Raw genomic sequence first — 12,800 nt, 5'->3', positions numbered from 1 at the left:
CATCATATGAGAAAACCCTTGCTGACATGACTTTGAGGACAAGCTAGACATCATACAGAGAAAACCCTTGCTGACATGACTTTTTTTGAGGCCAAACTAGACATCATATGGAGAAAACCCTTGCTGACATGACTTTTTTTGAGGCCAAACTAGACATCATATGGAGAAAACCCTTGCTGACATGACTTTGAGGCCAAACTAGACATCATACGGAGAAAACCCTTGCTGACATGACTGAGGCCAAACTAGACATCATATGAAGAAAACCCTTGCTGGCATGACTTTAAGCCCAAACTAGACATCATATGGAGAAAACCCTTGCTGACATGACTTTGAGGCCAAACTAGACATCATATGGAGAAAACCCTTGCTGACACGACTTTGAGGACAAACTAGACATCATATGGAGAAAACCCTTGCTGACATGACTTAGAGGCCAAACTAGACATCATATGGAGAAAACCCTTGCTGACGTGACTTTGAGGACAAACTAGACATCATATGGAGAAAACCCTTGCTGACATGACAAACTAGACATCATATGGAGAAAACCCTTGCTGACATGACTTTGAGGCCAAGCTAGACATCATATGAGAAAACCCTTGCTGACATGACTTTGAGGCCAAACTAGACATCATATGGAGAAAACCCTTGCTGACATGACTTTGAGGACAAACTAGACATCATATGGAGAAAACCCTTGCTGACATGACAAACTAGACATCATATGGAGAAAACCCTTGCTGACATGACTTTGAGGCCAAGCTAGACATCATATGAGAAAACCCTTGCTGACATGACTTTGAGGCCAAACTAGACATCATATGGAGAAAACCCTTGCTGACATGACTTTGAGGACAAACTAGACATCATATGGAGAAAACCCTTGCTGACATGACTTAGAGGCCAAACTAGACATCATATGGAGAAAAGCCTTGCTGACGTGACTTTGAGGACAAACTAGACATCATATGGAGAAAACCCTTGCTGACATGACAAACTAGACATCATATGGAGAAAACCCTTGCTGACATGACTTTGAGGCCAAGCTAGACATCATATGAGAAAACCCTTGCTGACATGACTTTGAGGCCAAACTAGACATCATATGGAGAAAACCCTTGCTGACATGACTTTGAGGACAAACTAGACATCATATGGAGAAAACCCTTGCTGACATGACTTAGAGGCCAAACTAGACATCATATGGAGAAAAGCCTTGCTGACGTGACTTTGAGGACAAACTAGACATCATATGGAGAAAACCCTTGCTGACATGACAAACTAGACATCATATGGAGAAAACCCTTGCTGACATGACTTTGAGGCCAAGCTAGACATCATATGAGAAAACCCTTGCTGACATGACTTTGAGGACAAGCTAGACATCATACAGAGAAAACCCTTGCTGACATGACTTTGAGGCCAAACTAGACATCATATGGAGAAAACCCTTGCTGACATGACTTTCTGTTCAGAGATAAAAGGATGTCCTAACAGCATTTTCATTTAGGACCAATTATATCATTGGATGAATGCATATGCATGCAAGGTTTCATGGCAATCTTCCAAATAATTAAGGAGGCATAGCAACAACAAACTTGTGGATGACGATTTGGATAATAGATCATCCCATTAAGTTCTTCTGGTCTATGACCAGTGGAAGTAAAAAAGACCCATATATTTATATAATTTTAGCAATACATAAATTTACATGAACTATACCATAAAATGTGCATTGTTCTTGTTTTCTAGGTGACAAAACTGGGTTAAAGTAAATCAATTCATGTCAGCTGTTGTTCACAGTACAGTGGATGTGTTTCTTATAAACCTTTATAACTTAGAAATTTGTTAAACCAAAAATTTCTTTCAATGCTGAATTATATTTGCATTCCATGTCAATTAATTAACTAAATCTTTAAACTTCAAAGTACCTTATCTGTCAGTTCCATCATATATAATTTTCTGAGATGGGCATAAGTTTAGAGGTTTTACCATGTAAGCACTGCGAAGCAGTTCTGTGCCACATACATCAATCATGCACAGTAAATTAGTGCTTTTATTAATGAAACCAAAAGCAAAACTTGAAAATCTGAAGATCTCTAGAAACTGTTGCATCTCTGCAAGTCACTATGTACAATTTTCTCTCTATTTGAATTACAGAAACATTAAAACATAGTTTTTGGGGGACGAATAGGTCATTTTAATTATGTAATACTTGCATTTTATGAATGCATTGCTTTCCTTTTCAGGGAACTCTAGTAACCATTCAAGCTAATTATTTCTTCTTGTTAATTATTATCCGAACAGGATCCCAGTCTGACTCCTTAGTCACAGTCAATATACAAAATACCTTCCTTTTTTGACTTGGACCGAGAGTACCGGAACATCAGAGAAAGTGGGAGGACATAATCTCAACAAAAGTAGCAGGGAATATTGCATAATTAAAATTAGTTTTACTTCCCAACACCGATTTCAATGGCAGTAATAAATTACCTTCTACTACTGCATAGCTCAATTTACCCACTAGAAGAGAGACTAATGGCCTTAACAAAACTGTTTAAAAAAACCCAACTAATTACAGTAGGCTGGTAGAAGGTTGGACCACAATCTTCCATCACCATACAACACATAAAATAATGCCTTCAGTCTGGTGCACCAAAGATCGAAAGCAAAAGAAGAGAAGGTTGTGCAAGATCTCAAGAAGGCAGCTCTCATATCATCTTAAGAGGTGTGAATCAAGAAGTAGTAATGGGCAAAATTTCATGGGCTTTAATTCTCGAAAAAGAAAGGCAGTGTAACCCCCAGGGGTATAAAAAACAACCTTGGTGTCAAAACTGGAGGTCAATTAAAAAATCTGGTTGTTAAAAATGTACTGACAAATTTCCATCTCACCTGTACTTTTTCAGCTTGAAATAGGATATTGCAACTTGCACAACATTCTCTCTCTCTCTCAATATACAAACAAACCAACATGCACAATTAACAAACAAATGCATTATCCATTCAAAGAATAATTTTATTACTTCATTTTTCTTTTAGTTTAAAGTCATACTTTTAACAATCTCCTTATAATCCTTTTGTAGCAATATTATAGACCAAACACATTACATATAAGCCAATACAAAAAACCAATTAATTCTTTTTAACCAAATGGCAGTTTTTTTACTGCCTGTCATAAAATGTGTACTATCAATGGTTTCATTGTACTTCATCCTAGAATATATTTATCCAAAAATCAAAAAGGCTAATGATTAATCTTGTAAGAAGTTACACTTGAACTTTAAGATCTTTCTTTTATTGCAGCAATTTAGAAACCAACAAAATCTGCAATGACCCCCTGACTTTGTAATCCAAATAACGCATATATCTCAGCAAATTTACTGATTTCTTTGTTGTGGAAGAATGTCTTGGTTGATAATGTGTTCTCTAGATGTCTTGTAGCGAACAGGGGAAGATTTGTTAAAATTCTTAAACCCTGTCATAAAAGGATTATTCACTTTTGCAGTCTTTGCAATAATGAGATCAGAAGTCACACCGGTAATCCTAATGGATGTGCTGTATTCTAGTCAAGGGAATAATTTTCTCCATTTTCGTTAAAGTTAGATCCACAGTTACTCTTTTGTGTTCTGCTTCTTTCATTTTCTTCGCTAATGATTCTTTGTCCAAGTCATTTTAATCTGGTGATCACTTTCTAGTGCAACAAGCACTGACGCTAAACATCTGGACATCTTGATGAGCTCGATGTAAATTGCATGACAGCTCGCGAGATTAGGGGAAGCTAGTGAGTGAACCGAGTTAAAGCAAGCTCCTTTTTTATGTTCCAGTACCAGAACTGAGTGCCTGGGTAGTGGACACTTTCAGTCTAAAGTGGAACTGTCTGTATGCAGATGCCTTCTCACCTTTTAAAATAATTCACAGGTGTTCCACCAAATTAATATCTCCATTTTTCAGCTAATCCAGGTGTCCACCTTCTGACCACAATCGGCTGTGGTTAACGCCACACTTGATCTGTTGGCAAATGAGCTCATGAGGTTACAACGGAAGTGGAACCAGCTCTCACAAGGAGACCAGATTCCACAACAGCCTGTAGATTCTCCACGTTCATGCTTTTCTCAAGTTAAGCAGCAAGGTTGCCAACTACCAACATCTAGTCTAGGATGCAGTCTGCTCCAGGGTTTATGATGCAGAGTTAGAATATTCTGCAATTGGTACAGTTGGAAATGCATTGATCCTAGCTGTGCCCCTTTAAATGCAGTTGCTTTACAAGGAAAGAGAATGTCCTGTGTCAATAGTTAAGAGCTAAAGGGCAGCCCTTTCAACTTCTCTCGGGATTCTTCCACTGGGTTGGATGGTCTTGATTTTAATTGCATTAAGTCTTTCAACTCCACTGGGTCAGATGGTCATAGACTTAATGCAGTTAAAATTATGACCATCTTTCTAAAATATTTTTTTTCCTTCATTTTATTCATATCCATTACATGTGTTACTAGATCAAAACTGTAAATAATAAAAATTTCCTTGCAAGAAGAAATCTGAATCGTACAAAAGCTTGTAAAGTGAATATGAACATCGCAAGTCATCGCCAAGATGGACTCTAATATCTTGACAATATTACCTCTCCAACCAGAAAGGATCAAGTTTGTGAAAATCAGAAGTTAATGTAGTAAGTGCAAAAATAAATTTTTAAAAAACTCACTGAATAGAATTTGACCATGCGGCTATGAACTTACCTGTATAAATGACATGTCCTTTGGAGCTTTGGCTATCCTCATGAAACTTATGGAACTTATGAATACAATGGGAAAGAGGGATAGGATCCACCCAATTGCATTTGCCCATCCTGGGTAGACATAATTCTCATATCTCAGTGGTCTGTACTGAATGAGGTTGAACACCAATACAGCCTGCAGGGAAGAAAATTTATCAGAAATAGGAAAATCAAATTAGGCAGTCGACATATATACCTTAAATATTTGCGTAAACATGTAATCTACATATAAACCATAAATATTTGTATAAAACATGTAATCTACATATATCTACCACAAATATTTGTATAAAACACGTAATCTTCATATATACTATAATAATGTGTGTAAAATAGATTTTTTGATTCTATACATCAGGCATGTGCAACTTATGACCCACTGGCCATTTGTCCTTCAACCTGGTTTTATCCGATTAAATTTACATCATATGGCACATTTAAAAATTGCTATCAGATCTGCCGCCTGGAGGATATGCCCGCAATAGTTCTTGTGTAATCAGCAACTATCTTAGACATGAAGATGAAAGACGTATGGATAAAATGGAACACATCAAAAATGTCCCCACTGCAATGTGGGGCATTAAAATGTTATCATATAGTGTAAAATCAGCATAATAAACAATAAACACCAATATGAAAATAAGCATGTGTACACAGATCTTCCGTTATTTGTGTATGAAATATACAAATACATGCGGAAGAAAGTTTACGCAGATCTTGTTATTTGTGTATCAAATACACATAATATTGGAAAAAAGTGTACACAGATCTTCTGTTATTTGTGTATAAAATATACAAATACATGGGGGAAAAAGTGTACACAGATTTTCTGTTATTTGTGTATCAAATATAGGAATACACAGGGAAAAAGTGTACACAGATCTTCTGTTATTTGTGTATCAAATATACAAATACATGGGGGAAAAAGTGTACACAGATCTTCTGTTATTTGTGTATCAAATAAAAATACATAAAAGATAAGTGTACACAGGCCTTCTACTATTTGTTCATCAAATATAAAAATACATGGACAAATAAGTGTACACAAGCCTTCTGCTATTTGTCCATCAAAACTGGCATTAAAACCAACAACAACTTACCAGAGCATGGGTCTGCAACATTTGGTCAATTTCTTTTTATCAGCAGTTTATATGAAGATGTTATTTTTTAAAAATTCTATTTTTGGCATTGTGGCTATATTGAATAACAGGTTTGTATCATTTGGAAAAATATGAACAAAAATACCATAAACAGTCCATTATATGTCCACCATGTGGTAAATCATATTATACCAATTTTATGTAAAAACCTTCTTTCATTGGTTGGATACATGGTTACCAACAGATATATCTGTTTAACCCATGCATCATATCAATGTATCAAAGCAATTTTGCCTAGCAAAACAAAATGGCACACTATGCCTTATCAATAAGTGTCTTTCAAGTCTCAAATTCAAGACATCCATAAAATCTGGTTATGGTAAAATCATTTTTCTTTTTGTCTTTGTGACTCTGACAATTGTACTTTTGACTCCCAAATGAACAGGTGTTTTCCTTGTCTCAAACGAAAATTCATAAAGTTTGGTCGAAGTTGGTGATAAAGAACAAGATATTGAAAATAACCTTTACATTTAGACCACAAGTGTCTTTCTTATCTCAGAAGCAAGCCATTTTAAAAGTTTGGTCAGGATGCCAAGTATAAAAGTAACTGTTTGGAAAAAGGTTTCTGTCAGCAACTGTGACCTTGTTGATTGACCTTTAGATCCTGGTATTGATTGATTTCTTCCTTGCCCCAAATGCAAGCCACTTATAAAGTTTGGTACTGATATTTCCAGAAGATACAACTTACAAGTAAAGTAAATGGAGACAAAAATTTCCAGAAGAGAGAGAAGAATGTCTTCCACCTTCCCATGGGTCCAATCATCAGCTCCACATCCTGCATGTATCGGTCTGCACCTAAAGAAAAATAAAGGAAAAGTGGCAATTAAATTTCCAGCTGTATTATTGTACAATCCTAAGCAGTGTGCAGAAGTGAATCCTAAATTAAAAAATTATTGGTTTGCCTTTATAGACTGACTGGTTAGGTAGGTATGTTAATTTTTAAATTTGTTTTCTTCCCCAAATTCTGTTTGTTAAAATAAATGTGGATCAGATTTAGCATCTTGTTTGTGGTACATGCCATGCAGTCACTGATTCTGTACTTAATATGCCAGCTAGCTTTGGAAATTACAACAAAGTTACAAGATGAGTGGTGTATTGCATGGTAACAAAGCTACATTCAGTTGCATGTCCAGATGGATCATTAGCAAGTTTCCTCAAACACTATAAAAATTTCAAGTTCTAGCTAGTGTTGGATCTCGAAAAAGCCTCATTGAAAATTAAGATGCCCTATGTGCCTAAGATCTTTCATCTGACATCATGACATCTGCCTAGCAGCTGGCCATGAAATCTGGGGCAGTAGCAGAGGGGTAGAAAATGCCCAAATTTCCATCAGAGTAGAAAATGCCCAAATTTCCATCAGAGAAGAAAATGCCCAAATTTCCATCAAACAACTTTTGTTTTGTGTGAAGGCAGCAGAATTGGGAAAGGGAAGGCGTAATGTTATGCCACGGATCAGGAGGATACTTTTCTCTTAAAATGACTCCAGTGCTGTTGATTGTTATGTTATGAAAAACAGGTTTCTCTAGTTTTTATTATCTACATCAATATTTGATCACACTTCAGCTTCATCTGTCCAATAATGAAAAGCCTGAATAACAGGATGCTTTAGATCAAAGATGGTCAAATTCTATTCAGTGAGTTTTTAAAAAAAATTTAAAAAAAAAAAAAAGTTGTGTAAATATAATTTTACTTTACATAATGGTATGTATGTATGTATGTAAGTAAGTATGTATGTATGTACGCATGTATGTACGTCTGAATGAATAGGGTATAATAGCATATCAGCTATTCAGTCCTGGCTATTCAATCCTGGCTATTCAGTCCAAGTGACTTTAAGCATTCAAAGAAATGGGTAAAATACAAACTTGATAAGCCCAGTATGGCTAGATGAAAGATCAATTATGACAAAAGCAAATTCTGGGTGAAACCTAACAATTAAAGTATAGGAAAAACAACCTTATCTTCAAGAAATAACGATGTTATTAAAAGGGTATAACTTTATATAACAGGTACATGCAACCTATGGCCTGTGGACCTGGTTATATACGCTATTTAACACCATGGTGTGTGGCTTTAAAAATTGCTGGGAGATGCTGATTATGCATCATTAGAAGGACTAAACATCAGATTCCTGTGGTGATGCAAAGGACTAAACATCAGATTCCTGTGGTGATGCAAAGGACTAAACATCAGATTCCTGTGGTGATGCAAAGGACTAAACATCAGATTCATGTGGTGATGCAAAGGACTAAACATCAGATTCCTGTGGTGATGCAAAGGACTAAACATCAGATTCATGTGGTGATGCAAAGGACTAAACATCAGATTCCTGTGGTGATGCAAAGGACTAAACATCAGATTCATGTGGTGATGCAAAGGACTAAACATCAGATTTCTGTGGTGATGCAAAGGACTAAACATCAGATTCCTGTGGTGATGCAAAGGACTAAACATCAGATTTCTGTGGTGATGCAAAGGACTAAACATCAGATTCCTGTGGTGATGCAAAGGACTAAACATCAGATTCCTGTGGTGATGCAAAGGACTAAACATCAGATTTCTGTGGTGATGCAAAGGACTAAACATCAGATTCCTGTGGTGATGCAAAGGACTAAACATCAGATTTCTGTGGTGATGCAAAGGACTAAACATCAGATTCCTGTGGTGATGCAAAGGACTAAACATCAGATTCCTGTGGTGATGCAAAGGACTAAACATCAGATTCATGTGGTGATGCAAAGGACTAAACATCAGATTCCTGTGGTGATGCAAAGGACTAAACATCAGATTCCTGTGGTGATGCAAAGGACTAAACATCAGATTTCTGTGGTGATGCAAAGGACTAAACATCAGATTTATTACGTGATGCAAAGGACTAAACATCAGATTCCTGTGGTGATGCAAAGGACTAAACATCAGATTCATGTGGTGATGCAAAGGACTAAACATCAGATTCCTGTGGTGATGCAAAGGACTAAACATCAGATTTCTGTGGTGATGCAAAGGACTAAACATCAGATTCCTGTGGTGATGCAAAGGACTAAACATCAGATTTCTGTGGTGATGCAAAGGACTAAACATCAGATTCCTGTGGTGATGCAAAGGACTAAACAGATTCCTGTGGTGATGCAAAGGACTAAACATCAGATTTCTGTGGTGATGCAAAGGACTAAACATCAGATTTCTGTGGTGATGCAAAGGACTAAACATCAGATTTCTGTGGTGATGCAAAGGACTAAACATCAGATTCATGTGGTGATGCAAAGGACTAAACATCAGATTCCTGTGGTGATGCAAAGGACTAAACATCAGATTTCTGTGGTGATGCAAAGGACTAAACATCAGATTCCTGTGGTGATGCAAAGGACTAAACATCAGATTCTTGTGGTGATGCAAAGGACTAAACATCAGATTTCTGTGGTGATGCAAAGGACTAAACATCAGATTTCTGTGGTGATGCAAAGGACTAAACATCAGATTCCTGTGGTGATGCAAAGGACTAAACATCAGATTCCTGTGGTGATGCAAAGTAGACGTAAACTGTCTTTGTCAGAACAATTAAAGTGAGTTTTAAAAAAATATGCATTATCAATGACATATTGCCTTTTCAAAATGGAAAAAGTTCTGGGTGCAGTTTTTAGGTCTGTCTGCACTCTTCAGTCAGACTTGAAGGCATACTGTGTGGCAGTCTGCACACTGTCTGCACTCTTCATTCAGGCTTCAAGGCATACTAGTGTCTGTGTGGCTGTCTGTACTATTCATTCATACTGGAAGGCATACTAGTGCCTGTGTGGCTGTCGGTACTATTCATTCATACTGGAAGGCATACTAGTGCCTGTGTGGCTGTCTGTACTCTTTATTCAGGCTTCAAGGCATAGTAGTGCCTGTGTGGTGGTCCATACTCTTTATTCAGGCTTCAAGGCATACCAGTGCCTGTGTGGCTGTCCGTACTCTTCATTCAGGCTTCAAGGCATACTAGTGCCTGTGTGGTTTTCTGTACTCTTCATTCCACCTTGTAGGCATACTAGTGCCTGTGTGGCTGTCTGTACTCTTCATTCAGACTTGATGACATACAAGTGCCTGTGTGGTGGTCCGCACTATTCATTCAAGCTTGTAGGCATACTAGTGCCTATGTGGCTGTCTGTACTCTTCACTCAAGCTTTTAGGCATACTAGTGCCTGTGTGGCAGTCCGCACTCTTCATTCAGGCTTCAAGGCATACTAGTGCCTCTGTGGCTGTCTGAACTCTTCATTCAAGCTTGTAGGCATAATAGTGCCTGAACCACACAAGACCACCATGGTCCGCACTCTTCATTCAGGCTTCAAGGCATAGTGGTGCCAGTGTGGTGGTCTGCGAGTTAAAAATAATATGCATTATCAATGACAGATATTGCCTTTTCAAAACGGAAAAAGTTTTGGGTGCAGTTTTTAGGTCTGGTTGCTTTTCAAAGGACCAACAACTTTTTAATTTAGGACTGGTTACACAGAAGACAACAAATCAATGGATCAGCGATAATACTTCCTACTCTTTGTCAGAACAATTTATTGCACATCTTTTTATCATGGTAAAAATTTACATTTAAAGCTACATAAATTCTAAGCATATATTAACAGTGACAATTCAGCATTATTTTTAACATCCACCTGGTGGCCCAAATTTTTGTTGGTGCAACATGAATTTTTATTATGAGATATCACATTTGAAAAGTTATTAAATCTTGCTTTCCAAAACATTTTTTTCATTTTATTCATATCCTTTACATGTGTTACTAGATCAAAACTGTAAATACTAAAAATTGTCCTTGCAAGAAGAAATCTGAATCATACAAAAGCTTGTAAAGTGAATATGAACATCGCAAGTCATGACCAAGATGGACTCAAATATCTTGACAATATTACCTCTCCAGCCAGAAAGGATTAACTTTGCGAAAATCAAAAGTTAATGCAATAAGTGCAGAAGTGAATTTTGTTTCTTCATAATTCTAAGTCATGTCACTAATATGATGAAGTGTTTTAAAAACTTTACAAAAAATATTAAAACATTTAGTATTTTGCATCACCACAGTTGGTGTATAACTAACAAAACTGCAATCTCAGAATAAGGCGGGTCTAATACTGACCACATCTTCTATAGCAAAAGTTCTGCTTTCATATGTTTAGATGACGAATTATTATTGGATAAAATGATTCATTTTATTAGTAATGGACTTGGATATGCACAATGAGTTTTAGTTTGGTTCAGCTTGTCCAGCAAAAATTAAAATTTTTTTTACTTATTTTTCAAGTTCATGTTTTTAATACTTGGCACGAATTTCATAGATAGCAACGTAATTTTTCTTCCAGTTAGCACAAAAACTGACATCAGAACATCAAATAAAAAGACTTTTCCTTTCTTTCCTCCTTCCTCTTTGAAGGGAAAACACACAAGTCAACAATTTACTTTGATTATAATGCAATGTACTGGACAAAATGTGGCAAGGGAAGTTGTGAAAGGAATGTAAGGCAAAGCAAGCTTTACCTTTTGGGCCTGTTTAGGGGAAATGACAGACTCTAAGGTGATCATTTTGCCTGAATCACCTCCTAGCATAGACCAAGTACTGGGATTCTCCAACATGCATGCATTTTCATAAAGCTCATAAGAGAGCTGGCAGTAAATTTTTATGATGACAGAGATATATTCCTTATAAAATTAGAAAGTTTTTGTTGTTGACCAGCCGTGTAAATAGTTTATAGTACATAGTGGTAATGGTCAATACACAAATATTGTTTACTAGTGCTTTGAAGAGACCAACACATACTTGTAATGGTCAATACACACATTTTATTGATTAGCTGTTTGAACAGTTGAAAGTACGTACCAACCTTTGTCAAGTATCATTTGGTAAATTTTAGGTGATTCATAGTACAGTATACTATAACTATTTGACAGTAGAATCCAACTGACTTTGGGGCAATCTATTCTATACATTACCACCAAATCTGTACTCTTCATTCAAGCTTACAGGCATATTAGTGCCTCTGTGGTTGTCCGTACTCTTCATTCAAGCTTGACGGCATACTAGTGCCTGTGTGGCAGTCCGTACTCTTCATTCAGGCTTCAAGGCATACTAGTGCCTGTGTGGCTGTCTGTACTCTTCATTCAAGCTTGTAGGCATATTAGTGCCTGTATGGTGGTCTGCACTCTTCATTCAGGCTTCAAGGCATCGTAGTGCCTGTGTGGCTGTCTGTGCTCTTCATTCAAGCTTGAAAGCATACTAGTGCCTGTGTGGCAGTCTGTACTCTTTATTCAGGCTTCAAGGCATACTAGTGCCTGTGTGGTTGTCTGTACTCTTCATTCAGGCTTCAGCGCATACTAGTGCCTGTGTGGCCAAGATGGACTTTAATATCTTGACAATATTACCTCTCCAGCCAGAAAGGATTAAGTTTGCGAAAATCAGAAGTTAATGTAATAAGTGCAAAAGTGAATTTTGTTTCTTCATAATTTTAAGTCATGTCACTAATATGATGAAGTATTTTAAAAACTACAAAAAATATTAAAACATTTAGTATTTTGCATCACCACAGTTGGTGTATAACTAACAAAACTGCAATCTTAGAATAGGGCAGGTCTAATACTGACCACATCTTCTATAGCAAAAGTTCTGCTTTCATTTGTTTGGATGATGAATTATTATTGGATAAAATGATTCATTTTATTAGTAATGGACTTGGATATGCACAATGAGTTTTAGTTTGGTTCAGCTTGTCCAACAAAGACTAAATTTTTCACTCGTTTTTCAAGTTCATGTTTTTAATACTTGGCACGAATTTCATAGATAGCAATGTAATTTTTCTTCCAGTTAGTACAAAAACTGACATCAGAACATCAAA

The 12,800-nt window shown here is 36.7% G+C and overlaps 1 protein-coding gene across 3 annotated transcripts in view; it reads right to left on the bottom strand.

Annotated features, from left to right (window-relative positions):
• The window catches only part of LOC149784984 (sodium- and chloride-dependent glycine transporter 1-like), a 192,005-nt gene that overhangs the window by 17,211 nt on the left and 161,994 nt on the right, over nucleotides 1-12,800 (bottom strand). For all 3 annotated transcript variants that reach the window (XM_089978659.1, XM_089978661.1, XM_089978662.1), the window contains exons 14-15: nucleotides 6,620-6,726; nucleotides 4,734-4,907 (exon numbers count right to left, since the gene is read on the bottom strand). In XM_089978659.1, the coding sequence (XP_089834785.1) occupies nucleotides 4,734-4,907; nucleotides 6,620-6,726 (281 nt within the window). The remainder of the gene's footprint in view (nucleotides 1-4,733; nucleotides 4,908-6,619; nucleotides 6,727-12,800) is intronic.

This window comes from Sinohyriopsis cumingii, chromosome 13 (assembly GCF_028554795.1).
Source record: "Sinohyriopsis cumingii isolate HCF-2022 chromosome 13, ASM2855479v2, whole genome shotgun sequence".
Lineage (NCBI taxonomy): Eukaryota > Metazoa > Mollusca > Bivalvia > Unionida > Unionidae > Sinohyriopsis > Sinohyriopsis cumingii.
The sequence above is the reverse complement of the archived record's forward strand: the minus strand, read 5'-3'. Positions and strand labels throughout refer to the sequence as shown.